Here is a 13,575-nt window from a genome sequence, read left to right as displayed (position 1 = left end):
GGTGTTTAATTGCATTAAGAGTAGCTAAGGCAGAACAAAATTTCCTATGAGTAAGTGAGTTTGAGAAATTAGGTAAGTGTCCATCTCCAGATATGGCAGAAGTGCAGAAGAAATGTGAAACACTTTCTTCATATTGTTTTTCTCCTGGTACAAGAAAGACCCACTTGTACTCATCAGGAATTGGGATTTTTGGGTTCTTACCCTTTCAGCTAAAAACCTGAGCTAACACTGCTGTGAAACAAGTAAATGATGTTACTCAATACTGTATTGCTATCACTAGGAAGTGAATCTGAGTGCCTTAAAATACATTTTTCTTAATAAAAGGGGATTTTAAATATGCTTTTGATGTTTGTACAGTAGCAGAGGCACAAAGCTGAACTTCTGTTTTATGAAGGTTTAAATATAAAGTGACAGTTACAAAAATTACTTCTTAATTTGAAAGTCCTGTAGACTCCTCTGTTAATTTTCAACAGTCAAAAGTGGCTGATGATTCTTACAAAGTATGCCTGATTATCTGCTTTCCTTTGAGTAGGCACCAATTGGCTTTGGCACTACTAACACTCTCTCTGATGTTAGCTGAGGCTTAAGTGTTCCCAGCATCTTGCAGAATTCAGTCAGAGTGTTTTACTTAAGAATGAAATAGCTTTGATTGTTTTTTCCCTAATGTGCACATCACTACTATGATATGTCATGGTTTTCAACTCCTCAGCTGCCCTGTCACTCGTCATCCCAGACCTTTACAGTAGTCAGTGATCAGGCAAGTGATTCTGAGAAGCAGCAGCTACAATGAACTGTTGGGGTGGCTTTTCCCCCCTGTGTTGTTGCCATGAATTTCAAGAATGAAGGCATCTGTGAGTTGCTAGGGAGCAGCTGTAATCATATTTTTATACATTATATGGAGCAGAGGGTAAGACATATAAAATACTCAGACCGATTTCTTGGAACATACAGAATGCTTCTTGGGAAGGAGCATTTTTCAATGTGTTCCACAATGAATTGCTTCTGATTAAAAGAAAAGAAATGTCTAGTGAGAAGAAAAAATTCTCTGGTGTGCATTAGAAAGTATTCATATAATTTTGGAAATAGGATATGCTAGTAAGAAGATAGGATTTGCTTATACTGGGCAGATTATATATTTGTGACTACTATAATGTGAGTTAAAGGAGATTATCTACAGTAATAACAAGTTAAGAGAAATAATCATTGACATGATTTGGAGTGGTTATTTCTGTTTTCTGACTTTTCCTGCTCCCAAGATTTCCTTATATGTTTGGTTGTCTATTCTGTTTTGGATGTTCTCTGCTTTTCTCTCACAAATGAGATCATGACACAACTTCATGGCACTGATAAAAACAAAAAATAAAATCAGTAAATATGAGGGTCTTAGTTGTTGATATTTTTTTAGCTAAATGAAGTTATTAAAACTGAAAGTGCGTTTCTTTAAAACATTGAGTATTATTAATGATATTTCATAATTTAAAAAAAAATTAAGGTTACCCAAAATTTCAGTAAGAATGGACTTTTTTTTCCTTTTCTTCTCCCCACAAACTAGATGTTTTCTTTCTCTGCAAGATGAAATACTAAAATTTTTGGGAGGTCAGTCTGTATGATTTTTTTGGTAGGCAGAGGGAGAATGAAGAGCAGTGAATGACCTTCGACCTGACCAACATCCTGGGCCAAGCTAAAATTGATGCATAAATTATAAAAAACACTTAAGCTGTCTCATTAGTTATTTATTTTTATTTTATATGCTGATATGGTTTATTAGGCAAGGATTACTTCAGTCAAGAGTTGTAAGGTATCTCACATTTGTCTAGATAAGGAGCAGATAGAAATATTTTTTATGTGGAAATGCTTGAGACTTTGAGGAACTAGAAAGGTGACTTTGGTGCTTGCTCAGCATTAGGTTTAGAAATCTCAAAGCTATGTAAATCCTCAACTGTTAGCAAAGAGCAAGCATCATTCTTCAATTCTTTTTGATTTTAGCAGAGAATTACACATTGCAGAGAGCTGGCTTTGATAAGCATTGAACCAAGCCTAGGTTTCATCCACGGTCTTCAGCCAGGAGTAAAAGGAGGTAGAGACAGACTTGAGTTGGAGACAAGGCTACAGTGTGGTTCCAACATCCAACCAAGAGACAGGACTACAGAAAAGATTTAATTGATTTATCTGACGGGTCTGTCTAGGAGATGGGCTAACTATGGCATAGGGTCAAGACCCATTGAAGGGACAGGACTGAAGACAGGCACACCTATCCTGGAGCCCAGGATTGGGCTGAAGTGGAGTTGATGGGCAGGGGCACAGGCAGAGGTTCCCGGAGAGGCAGATCATGGTCACTGAGGTCTCTTAGTGCCACAAGGTGTTAAAAGAGAGTGACTTTTTGGACGGACCAGGGGGAATTGACCATGGAAGGCCTTCAAAAGTGGGAAGTGGGCAGGAAGACAATAGTTTACAAAACCTTTGTTTAAATTTCATTGTTAATTACTTGTTAATTAATCCACCTCAGGATTTCACAAGTACTCTGAGTATTTCAGTGTAGTTGTTTTCAGAAAAGATGGAGGAAGACCCACCACAAATTTTTTGGTTGATTTAGGGTTTCAATCTCAGTAGTATCTTTGAACAGTAGTAGTCTCCATCTGGTCAAGAGTGATGATAAAACATTTGATGATAAAGCATTGATTGTTGACAGAGGTGTCCAGTCAGCCTAGCTGAGCGAAATGGTCTTGAAAGTAGTATTGAAATAATAAAAAGATCATAGATTTACCTTGTACACATAAGTGTTACTGGAATTGTTGAGCTATTTTCTCTTTTCCAAAGCACATTTCAAGGTAGGAAATGTGAGTTTTGGCTAACTTTTGAAATTCTGGGTTTGAACTTTTGAAGATCTTGTCTTTTATGACTTCTATGTCCATGAAAGTAATCTGTTATGGAAGTGAGATTGGCATGTTCATGTCCCATGTCTGGGCCCTGAGCCAGGTTACCACTGCCTGAAGAAAAGACTCTGTTGTTTTTTAACTGGGAGATTGACACTTTGAAAACAAACAAACAACAGGCAAGCAATTCTATTGTAGTTGAGAATAATTCTTCTGAGCGTGATAGAGCATGAGGGCCATTTAAATAAATTTTCAATGCTAAAGCCAGCCCCAATTCTTGCCACAATATAGCAAAAGTCATGTAATGGCATCTTTCATTCTCTCTCAATTTGCACAGAAGTGTTTGACTTGCCCTTGAGAGCCTTACAGGAAGCAAGGAGAATGTCTCTTTGTGAGAGATTTATAAACATGTCCTTGAAGACTGAACAGAAAGCGGCACATTCTGCTGAGACACTGGCAGTTTTTCTAATCTTTGCCACATTCAACTATTGTTGTGTTATTTCACCTTAATGCAGCTCCCCCCATCATATTCTCTCTGCTAAAACCTTGCAGTTCGTTATGTGCAATTTTAATACACTCTTTCCTGAATAAAGAAGTGCATGGCTATTGACTTCAGAAAAAAACAAAAGTATTTTTGTGCTATGACCTTACAGGTTTTACTTAGTAATGCAACGAGGCTTTGTTCTGCAAGAAGTGATAGAGTTTTACTGACAATTGGGAGAGCTTTTAGCAAAGCATTAGTGATTAAAGTACTAAAATTTACTTTAAATGTAAAAGCTAACAGAAACTTGCATTCTCTCAGTCAAAGCAATTTAATAAATTGTGTTCAAATTAGCTCTTAACAAGCCATAGAGCAGGCCAAATTGAATTTTGAAAAGCGAATGGACACACCTTTGCCAATAAGACCCTTAATGGCTGTCTGAGATGAGCTTTTGCTAATTGTGTTTGACTGATTGTTGGGAGGCTTGGAGAAGGAAAATTTGTTCCAGGATGCCACATCCTAAGGTGTGTATCATTGCCCTGTGTAGTGTTGTGCTGAACTGCTGCAGTGTTACAGTGAATTAAAGAAAAGGGTAGTAGGCAACAAATAAATTATGTACACACCTCTTAAATAATTAGTGAATATTTCTTGTCTGTTCCTTGGTAGTTGAGACAGGTCTCACACTCCAGGAAAACAGGGAAGTGTGTGAAGTTCTGAGTAATTTCCGATGCTGTTTGTTTAGGAGCTTGTGGGATGAATCTTCCATTGGCAGTAGAAGCAGAGGAGATTGTTGCCCTGAGCCCTGCCATGGAATAAAGAGGGGCAGAAGGAGAGTCACTGACTCAGCTCTGTGTGGGATCTTGTACAAACCTCAAATAGGTTTTCTTTGGATGGGGGTTGTTCTGAATTTTATTTTTGTTGAAATCACTGACAAACAGTAGCTAGAGAAGCCAGTCTCGCAGTCAGATTTTCGTGGTGGTAGGACCCACAGGGCCTATTATAAGGGTTTTAATAGTGCTCTTGTCTCCTTTGGTGGTGATCTCCTTGTTATGTGATTCAGGCTTTTGAACTTTTTGATAGCTGGTGCTGGAGAAGAAAAATGAAATAGTATATTTTTTTCCTGCAAATGTGCCCACTGTACATTTCGATAGTCTGCATCTTTCAAACCATCTAAGCTTGGAGATACAGGAATAACTTCCCTGTAGGAATGGGGTATGTGAAAAATTTGAGTGCTTTCAAATTGTGGTTTATAGGGTCATATGTTTGCTGGAAGAACAAATTAGATTCAGGGATGAAAATGCAAATTTTCTGTCCAGGTTCTCAATCCATTACCAGTATGGCTCAACATAGTTTTGCTCCTGAGCACAGCACAGGGAAAACATAGACCTGTTGGAGTGAGTCCAGGAGAGGCCACAGAGATGGTTAGAGAGATGGAACATCTCTCCTATTAGGAAAGACTGACCATTAAGGTTGTTCACCCTGGAGAAATTTCTGGGCAGACCTTATTGTGGCCTTCCAACACATAAAAGGGTGTAGTAGTTTTGGCTTTAGTCAGCATAGGTCCCCATTTAGGCCTCAGTTTTTAGCAGGCCTCAAAGGTTGTGACACAGATTAGAGGGGACAGGCATCATCTGACTTAAGCAGCCATAGAGGTATTTCATATCATCTGACATCATCAGGAAGTGTCAGGGAGTATAACAAGCAAGGTGGGAGGAGTCTGGGCTCTCTTTGGTCCCTGCTTCTGACCAGGACGGTTCCCGCTCCCTGACTGCTGATATCAGGCCCTCCTGCCGGTCGGCACGTCTGCTTAGCCGGGGACGTGAGCATATTCCTGTTAATTCCTCTTTCCCTCTTGCTGGGAGGTTTCCTTTGGGGAGGGGGTTTGGTTGGTTCGGAGTTTCACCTGTTAGCTGGGGCGACCTCGGTGAGCCTGTTGTTGTTTCCTGTCACCATGTGCTATTTCATATTCTGTGTTAAGCTCTCCTCTTCTCTGTATAAATATAAAAACCTCACTGTGTTTAAAGCCTTGTTTCTGCTGTTTTCCCTCACTCTCCTGCTCTGGGAGTGGACTTTTTGACTGGGTACCAGGCAGTTGGCATTTTGCCAGCCCAAACTATAACAAAGGGCTACAGAAAATTGCAGAGGGACTTTTTGAATGCTCATGTAGTGACAGGACAAGGGGGAATGGCTTTAAATTGAAAACCAGTGGGTTTAGATTGTGTCTCAGGAAGAATTATTTTAGTGTGAGGATGGTGAGGTACTGGCACAGGGTGCCCACAGAAATTGTGAATGCCTCATCCTTGGGTATGTTCAAGACCAGGTTGAATGGGGCTCTGAGCAACCTGGTCTAGTGAAAGGCGTCCCTGCCAGGTAATTTTGTGGTTCTATGATTCAGTCAAATAAACTATTCATATTGTCATTCTAGCTGGTGGGGTGCAAAGTCAAAGGTTATGTGGATGCAGTATGTCATCACCTTAACTTCTTCTGAAGCTGTTAGATCACAGCCTGTTGAAGCCATTTTTCACTAAGTGCTTAAAGATGTCAAAGCACTATGGCACTTGCCTTTGTATAGCTGGTCAGTGCAGTCTCCAAGTCATCCCTGCCATCCATGTCCTCCAAATCTGCATTATTTGAGCACATATTTCACTGTGCCTCTACTGTGAATTTTCTTTTCTTGTGGCTCTTTTAATATTTTTTTACAATGTTGAGTGAAAATGTTAATTACTATGAAATGACGTTATTGCACTGAACTAATGCTTTCTCCCAATTTTAAGATATTTTTACCCAATTGAAGTTCCAAATGAAAAGGGTTTATACTGATTTTCTCTTATTGCTTTCTCTGTTGAGTAGCAAATGGAAAACAATTGCATGAAATCTGAAAAGAGAAATTGAAGAAAGTGAATCAAACACTTTCACAAGCAATATGAATGCTTTAAAATTATTTTAAAATTATTATTTTAGTATTTTTATGACAGTTATTTTATATTTTTCCAGCCTATTTACGAAACCTTGTCACCATTCTTATATAAATTTAGTAACTTTGGATGCAGGGTGTACTTCATGTAGTCATGAATGAAGTCCAAAGAATTTGGCATTACATTTCTCTTCTAAGACGAAGACATGAACACCTGGTAACACCCATATTCCAGTGTCTGTTCCTTGTGTGACCAGGGTGAATATTTGCTGGTGATGGAAAACCTGAGAGTTTTACCAGTTTTGATGGTCATTCCAGTTTAGATGCTCTTCTGAAATTTACTTTCTCGATTCTAACCATCTGTATCTGTAAAACTGATTTTTACTCTTGCCTTGCCTGTAGGACTGTAGGGCTCTTTGTCACAACAGTCAATTTAACTCCAAATGATACTACTGACTGCAAATTTGATGTGTTTCAGAGAAAAATGAAATTGTCTAGTGATCATTTTAGGATAAAATGTCTTTATTTCCAAATTTTTTTATTAATAATTGGCTTACAGGCCAGTTCTACTATTAAGATCTGTCCTAAAGAAATCCCCCAAACCAAAAAACCAAATCAATTCCCCCCCCCCCAAAAAAAAAAAATCAAAAAACCCCAAACCCTGAAAAAAGTGATTTTTGGGGTTTACCTCAGATAAATTTTCTGTGTTTCAATTTTGTAAATCAAGCATCTCAAACATATCCAAACTATAATCTGAGTTAATTAGAAACTGTCTTCATTTATCGTAGTTTTCTGCTCATGATGCACTGATTTTTTTAACTGATTGCTACTGTGTGAGGAATTAAATCTAATTCCAATTATTCAGTTACTAGTGGAAATGCAAGACAGTTTTTCTGAAGGAAGAGAAAAAGCAAAGCCCACCATGTGTTGTAAAATTCATGTGTTGAAAATCAATGACAGCTTATGGGACATGCCTGATAAAAATTTACAGCTATAACTACAGTTGCCAGAAAGGTCTTTGTGATACTTATCAGCTAAGGCACCAAAACAGATATATTTTGGTGAGTTTCTTTAAGGTCTCCATAGCTTTAACCCGAGAAACCTGGCGGCTCTGGTAGACTCAGGCTGCTTGGCAGTTTTTGGCTCTTGTGCTGGATGGCAGCCAGTGCAATATTGCTGGACCTGTTCCTTCCTGGGCCTGGAATTACTCCCCTGGAGACAGCACAGCCCCCACCAGGCAGTGTTACAGAGAGGCAAAGTACTTGAGTAAACTCAGGCCATCTGTTGGTTGCATAAATTAGTTTTCCCTATTTGCCCATCCAGCCATAAGGTATCCACCCTTTTTTTTCCCTACCCCTAAAAATATATTTTTTTGTTACCCAATTTTAGTAGGACAGAGATTGGCAAATGCATTTTTTGCTTCTTTTTTCTTCTTTACTGCTTGTGGTTACATGCATTTCACTGTAGTGGCTTTGTTTAACAAATCAAATTATCTCCTTTGTGTATACATGTTCTGCTGTGGAAACAGTTAATGGCTCCTCAGAGATAACCTTTATTCATGACAGAGGAGAAATACATTTATAGTTCTGTGCCCTTCTTCTCACCCTCATGTTTTTTCCCTTTTCATTTTCCCCCCATTTCCTGTTTTTTATTTTTTCCTTTTTTCCTGTTTTCTTATTTGTTCCTTTTCCTCTTTTCTTGTGAATACTAACACTGTCATATGAATAAATAGGTAAGGGACTGAATTGATTACATTAACATAACTTAAGTGATTTGTTCCAATTGGGGTGTTTGTTGTTCAACATTCAAGAATTAAATTCAGCAATAACTATTTTATTTCCAGTCCAGTCATTTTAAAGGATCTCCATTTTGTTTCTTTCTTAGCACTCCATGGGAATCAGATTCCTTGAGCATTTAGCAGCTGGAGAGTTTATCAGTAAAAACAGTCAGTTTTGAAAATCTATTAAATAACTTTTACTGTCATTCCTACCTCAGATAAAAAGGTGAAGTATTTCTTTCACAAGGCCCATTTGGAGTTGCCTAGCAGTAGTCTTTCTGAAGCTGTCTAGTAAGAACAGAGGTCATCTTGATGCCTCCTCTGTCAAGTCACTAGGCTTATTTTGAATGTCTGGTTTCATTTTGATTTATTTCCATTTCTTTCCTCTTGCAGATTTATATGAAAAACAGAGATTTGTATACTGTAGAAGCAAATAATCCTCGTCAGCTAGTTGAAATTGCAGCCAGAGACATTGAAAAACTTCTAAGTAACAGATCTAAAGCCTTGGTGGTGAGTACTAATGGGTTAAGTTTTCTATTTAGTATTTAAAAAAGTCTTTATTTACTATTGAAACATGCTTTTATTGTTATTTTTACTGACTGTACTCTTGCAGGCAGTGTCAGTGTGATGTGTATAAGACATGACATGTAGAAAGATGGCTCCTGACTTCATGGTAAAAATGAACTCATTAGTTCAGTGGCATAGGGCAGATGCTTATAATATTGACCGACAGATAGGAACCCTGTCCAAGTAAGAAATCAAGTTATAAATAGATTGGAAAATATTGCTCTAAGTGACGCACATGAATGTTTATGACTTGAAGATCAGTACTCCACAGTTAGTAATTCTCTTGGGAAAACAAGGAGTAGGGCTTTATTTTCTTATTTGCTAATTTAACCTGTATTTCAGTCATGTTTTGTATCAGCATAGTTAATCCTGAACTGTTTGTGTGAGCACCATGCTGCACTGTGACCTGCAGTTCCTTATGCTCTAAATAAGAAGTAGCTGTTTCTTTAAAGTGCTTTTTCCAGCAGTCCCTTTCTTTTCTGTCCTGTAAGACATCAGACCTGGGTAATTTCTTTTCGTGATTCCTGCTCACATCATTCACAATCTGATAAGAGTTTAGAGTGCTTTTCAGAAGATACAGACCAAACACAAATGGGAGGATCTGGATGAATTAATAAACATGCATGGTACAGAGCAGAGCTATTAGAAATTAGTTTTAAGGATGGAACAACAGAGTGGATTTCCTAAAGCAATTACATATCCACATAGGCTTGCAAATGAGTTTGGATCTGTCATTTAAAGTGAATGAGAGAAGAAAGAGGGATTAATTCATGTAACTGTAGACATCCACTCAGCTGGTTGCCCAAAGCTCCTTTTTAGGTTCAGTGGAATAAAACAGGCACTTCTCAGTCAGGACTGACGTGACATACTCTGAGTAAGACTTTAAAATGGGATGAACTATAGCCCAGAAGTACTTCTTTCTTTCTCAGTCAGAGAAGCCTCAAATGTAAATGTCTGTACTGTAAGTGTGTAAAACTGTTGGAGATGAATCCCACCCAAACAGTCCTTTTATCAGTCCAATTTCATGCAGCTGAGGAATCAGTGTGAAACTGCTGATGCTAACCTGAGAACTCACCTTCTTGTAGGTGATGAGGTTTTGCATAGTCCATCATCCATGCACAGATACCACAGGAGGTACCCACTGTCCTGCTTTGGGTTGCTAGCAGGAGCTCACTCTTCTATTCCCATTGCTTTCCTAACGTGCAATGTACATCAGTGTTATCTGGGCCAAAGTGTCTCTTAATTCATTCAAATAAATGTAAATGTAAAATAGATACAATTTTTTTTTGCTTGTTTTGGTGTTTTAGCTCAGTAGGCATGTTTTATGTGGCATTCTGTAGACTTTGTATCGTTACTTCAAAATATTATAAGTAATTTGCAGACTTTTATGAATACATCCGTTTTTCCACCATTTTCCCATCAACCCATAGAAGTTTGATGTTTTTAAGTTATCACAGATGAATCTTATATTTCTCCAAGACTCAGGATTCATGTAGGGATTTGTGTGTGTCTGTGGTGGTTTCACGGTAAAATTTTAAGAAAAATTAAGTAACTTATGCTTATTCTAAAAAACATCCCAGGACAGTTTTTGTTCTGAATGTGGAAGAAGGGTGCTGCCTCATTTTAGGCAAGCACGTCACTTTTTGGAAAGACTAACATGATTCAGTTCTGTCATGTAAAAGAAGAATAAATTAGGCAAAGTATGTTCCTTTGGTCCGGTTGCTCCTAATGGCTCAGATGCTCATACTGAGTTTTCTGTTTGAAGTTATCCAAGATGTATATCAGAACTTTCAATAACTTCTGATTTTAAACCTTCCTGCACATTATTTTTTATTCACAGGAGACACTCACTATCTCCTGCATCTGAACTATTTTGTTCTACTAAGAGAGTTTCTTCACCTTCCCTATGTATTTCCCCTTTTTTCACAGACTATCTTTACACTGGCATTTTATGAACTTTATGTAGTGAAGCTGAATTATTTATCTGAAATTGTAGTCTTCATAAAACTGATGGGTCACATTTTCTCTGAAATCAGGAGTGGAGTGGAATGGAACTAATACTAATGACTGTGAAGAGGGTTTTACCATTGGGGCTAATATGACTCAATGTTTTAATTAAAACCTGAATCCTGAAAAGAGTATGACACAAGAGCATCAAACATCCTCCAGTGATGCCATGAGGAAGGTACAAGTGAATGACATCAACAGTGTCATTGTTCAGACACTATTATACCCCAGGGAGGCCATGGTTTCCTCTAGGCATGATGCACAATCAATCTTTCGGCAAAGTTATAATAAGCAAATATTAGTGATGACTTTTCTAATAACGAAAAACCTTTGTGATTTCATCTCTGGTTTATATGAGAAGAAATTATAATGAAAATCTGGACAATGACAATTTATCCCGCTGTAAGGGAAAAAGGTCTATTTTTACTTTTTCATGTGTATGAATTTAGATTTGACAGGAGCTTAAAAGTGGTGTTTGAAGTAAGTACCTAACTGAGGAAGGAGAAAGGAGAAAGCTCTGATCTGAACTCAGAGCTCACTATTACTAGTGAATGTTAGCCACAGAAGAAAAAGTTAGCATGCAAAGAATATGGAACATTTTCTAGCAAAGTTCAGTGGAGGAAGAGAGTAGTCTGAGTAGTAAGGAGGGAGACAGGCAGCAGCCTTACAGTCAAGGTGTCAAAGACAGTTTTGCAATAGAGCCTGTTCAAATAGTGAACATTTCTTTTGTAGTTTACTGTTGCTTACTGATGCATATATCCCTGGACTAACCATACTGAACATCCTCTATTTCAATATTATGAAATTCCTATATATATGTGGTCCTGCAAAGAGCAGGGAGTTGGACTCAGTGATCCTTATGTGTCCCCTCAAACTCAAGGTATTCTATGATTCTACTATTTTGTGGCATTACGGACAAGTTAATATTCTGTCTCTGTGTTTCTGGGTAAAAGGTGGTGTACAGACTAGCTGTGCTACTATTGCAGTCTGCATTCCCAAGTGTCTAATGGCAGATGGATGGAGGTTTCACTGCAAATGTATCCTACAGTAACTATTGGAATACTCACAAAGCTTTTCCAAGGGTACCAACAAATAGTATGCCTAGCCCGTTGTGCAGACAAGCACCTATCCTCTGTGTTGGAGTTCCTGCCTCATTTGTCAGTGCAATAGGTCTCTGGAGCGGTCTAGATCATGCTATTAGATCATAATATTTCTGTTCAAATAGAAACTTTGGAAGATACTAATATTTATTTAATGAGTATCATTAGAAATACTATATAGAGTACCTGGCATTGTACTATATAAAAATAAACCCTTTTAAAATCTTAAATATATGTGCTGGTCTAATAATACTTTTTATTGCTCATGTAAAATACCATAGTAATCCTAACATTTAAAAATATCCTAATTTTTGCTGTCATACTGTAAAATTAGAAAGGTATATTTTAAAAACTCAGTGCTTTGCCAAACCACTGTTCTGGTGTTTTGGTTTTTGTTTATGCATTGAGTCATGAGGAGAATGAAGTATGACTTCATTCATATAACATATACATGTAACATATTCAACATGTAAAAAGTAATATTTGATCCAGTACTGCCCACCAAATTTAAGCTGCAGCTTCACTCCTGTGCAGTGTGAAGTCCTTAGCTGTGCAGCCCTTGGCCTCTCTCTGCCCTTATGAGCAGCTCATTACTCCTTGGGTATTGAGCATCCTGAGTCATCCGAAGCAAGAAAATCTGCAGTTGTACCACTTCTCATCTTTGCTCATGTATTTGAACTGAAGATAGTAAGCAAGCTAGGATCTCTTATGTGTCAGAAAATTAAAGAGACAAAATGATGACTGGAGAGCACCTACTAAAGTCTTTGCAAACCTACCTTGAAGAAAATTTTGGGAAAAGGATCAAAACATTTTATTTCTTGCTTAGCTAAGATCCCTTTTTGCATTTCCCAAATATTTAATATTTGGCTACGTGTGTCTAATAGTTTGAGATTAAACTTAATTATCCTTCTATCCAAAATTAAGATATATGCATATTCTCCTACAAATCGTTGCTATAATGAACTATCTCTTTCTGGAAAGCCTCAGTGTCAGGATCTTATTGTCAACACTATGGTGTACGCTCAGAGTGATGTATTAATACACTTTTCTTCCATAACTGCCCATGTTCTAAGGCAACAGCATAACCATTTGTATAAGTAAGCACTGAAGCTCCACTAAGATACATTTCACTAGAGTATGAGAGGCAGTCATATTTTCATCGCCAACTTCCTTCTTAATATTTACTTGTTTTAATTTGGGGTCATTTGTGTCTGCTTTTAACTAACTTGTACATCAGGGTTGCTTAAGAGAACGCCCTGGTCAGTACCCTTGGCTTCTTGGGCTGTGTGTAGAAAAATTAGTTGCAGATTTGCACCTTATTGTCTAGATTTCTTCAGACATCTTGACCAGAGACATAATATCTTTATCCTTTATGCCTTAATTTCTCCAGAAAATGGAGGAAACAGAGTTACCATGGAAACTGAGGCACAGATTGTGTGATAGGAGACAGGTTCCCTCTACGTGCTGCTGGGAAATGTCCAAGGTGCACAACTGTGTTTCTGAATGAGGAGCTCAGAATGTTTATCTGCTAGTTAAGATGCAATTTCAACACAGCTGTGCAAGTGTGTCCAGATCTCTCAGTATTTTCCTGCCCGCCCAAAATAAGGCTTCAATGTCTCACAACACAACTGGGAAGCTTAAATAAACATGTGTTATAAGGTATTTTGAGACTTCTGGGCAGAGATGCTGTGCACTTTAAATAGGGTTGGTAATTTTTACATAGCCTGAAAGTCCTATAAAACTAAAATAAACTTTGTAAGTGTGCTTGTTACTATTGTTTTTGAAAGCTATCCAAAACTTTGAGTTTTGTTGCGTTATCTTAAACCAACCTAATATCCTAAAAAGCACTCTAGGAC

At 37.8% G+C, this 13,575-nt stretch overlaps 1 protein-coding gene across 2 annotated transcripts in view; it reads left to right on the top strand.

The window, feature by feature from the left end:
• The window catches only part of CACNA2D1 (calcium voltage-gated channel auxiliary subunit alpha2delta 1), a 387,377-nt gene that overhangs the window by 57,269 nt on the left and 316,533 nt on the right, over positions 1-13,575 (top strand). For both annotated transcript variants that reach the window (XM_071552728.1, XM_071552727.1), the window contains exon 3: positions 8,439-8,555. In XM_071552728.1, coding sequence (XP_071408829.1) covers positions 8,439-8,555 — 117 coding nt within the window. The remainder of the gene's footprint in view (positions 1-8,438; positions 8,556-13,575) is intronic.

This window comes from Pithys albifrons, chromosome 3 (assembly GCF_047495875.1).
Source record: "Pithys albifrons albifrons isolate INPA30051 chromosome 3, PitAlb_v1, whole genome shotgun sequence".
NCBI classification, from domain to species: Eukaryota; Metazoa; Chordata; class Aves; order Passeriformes; family Thamnophilidae; genus Pithys; species Pithys albifrons.
Note: the sequence above shows the minus strand (reverse complement) of the source record. Positions and strands in the feature narration are given on the sequence as shown.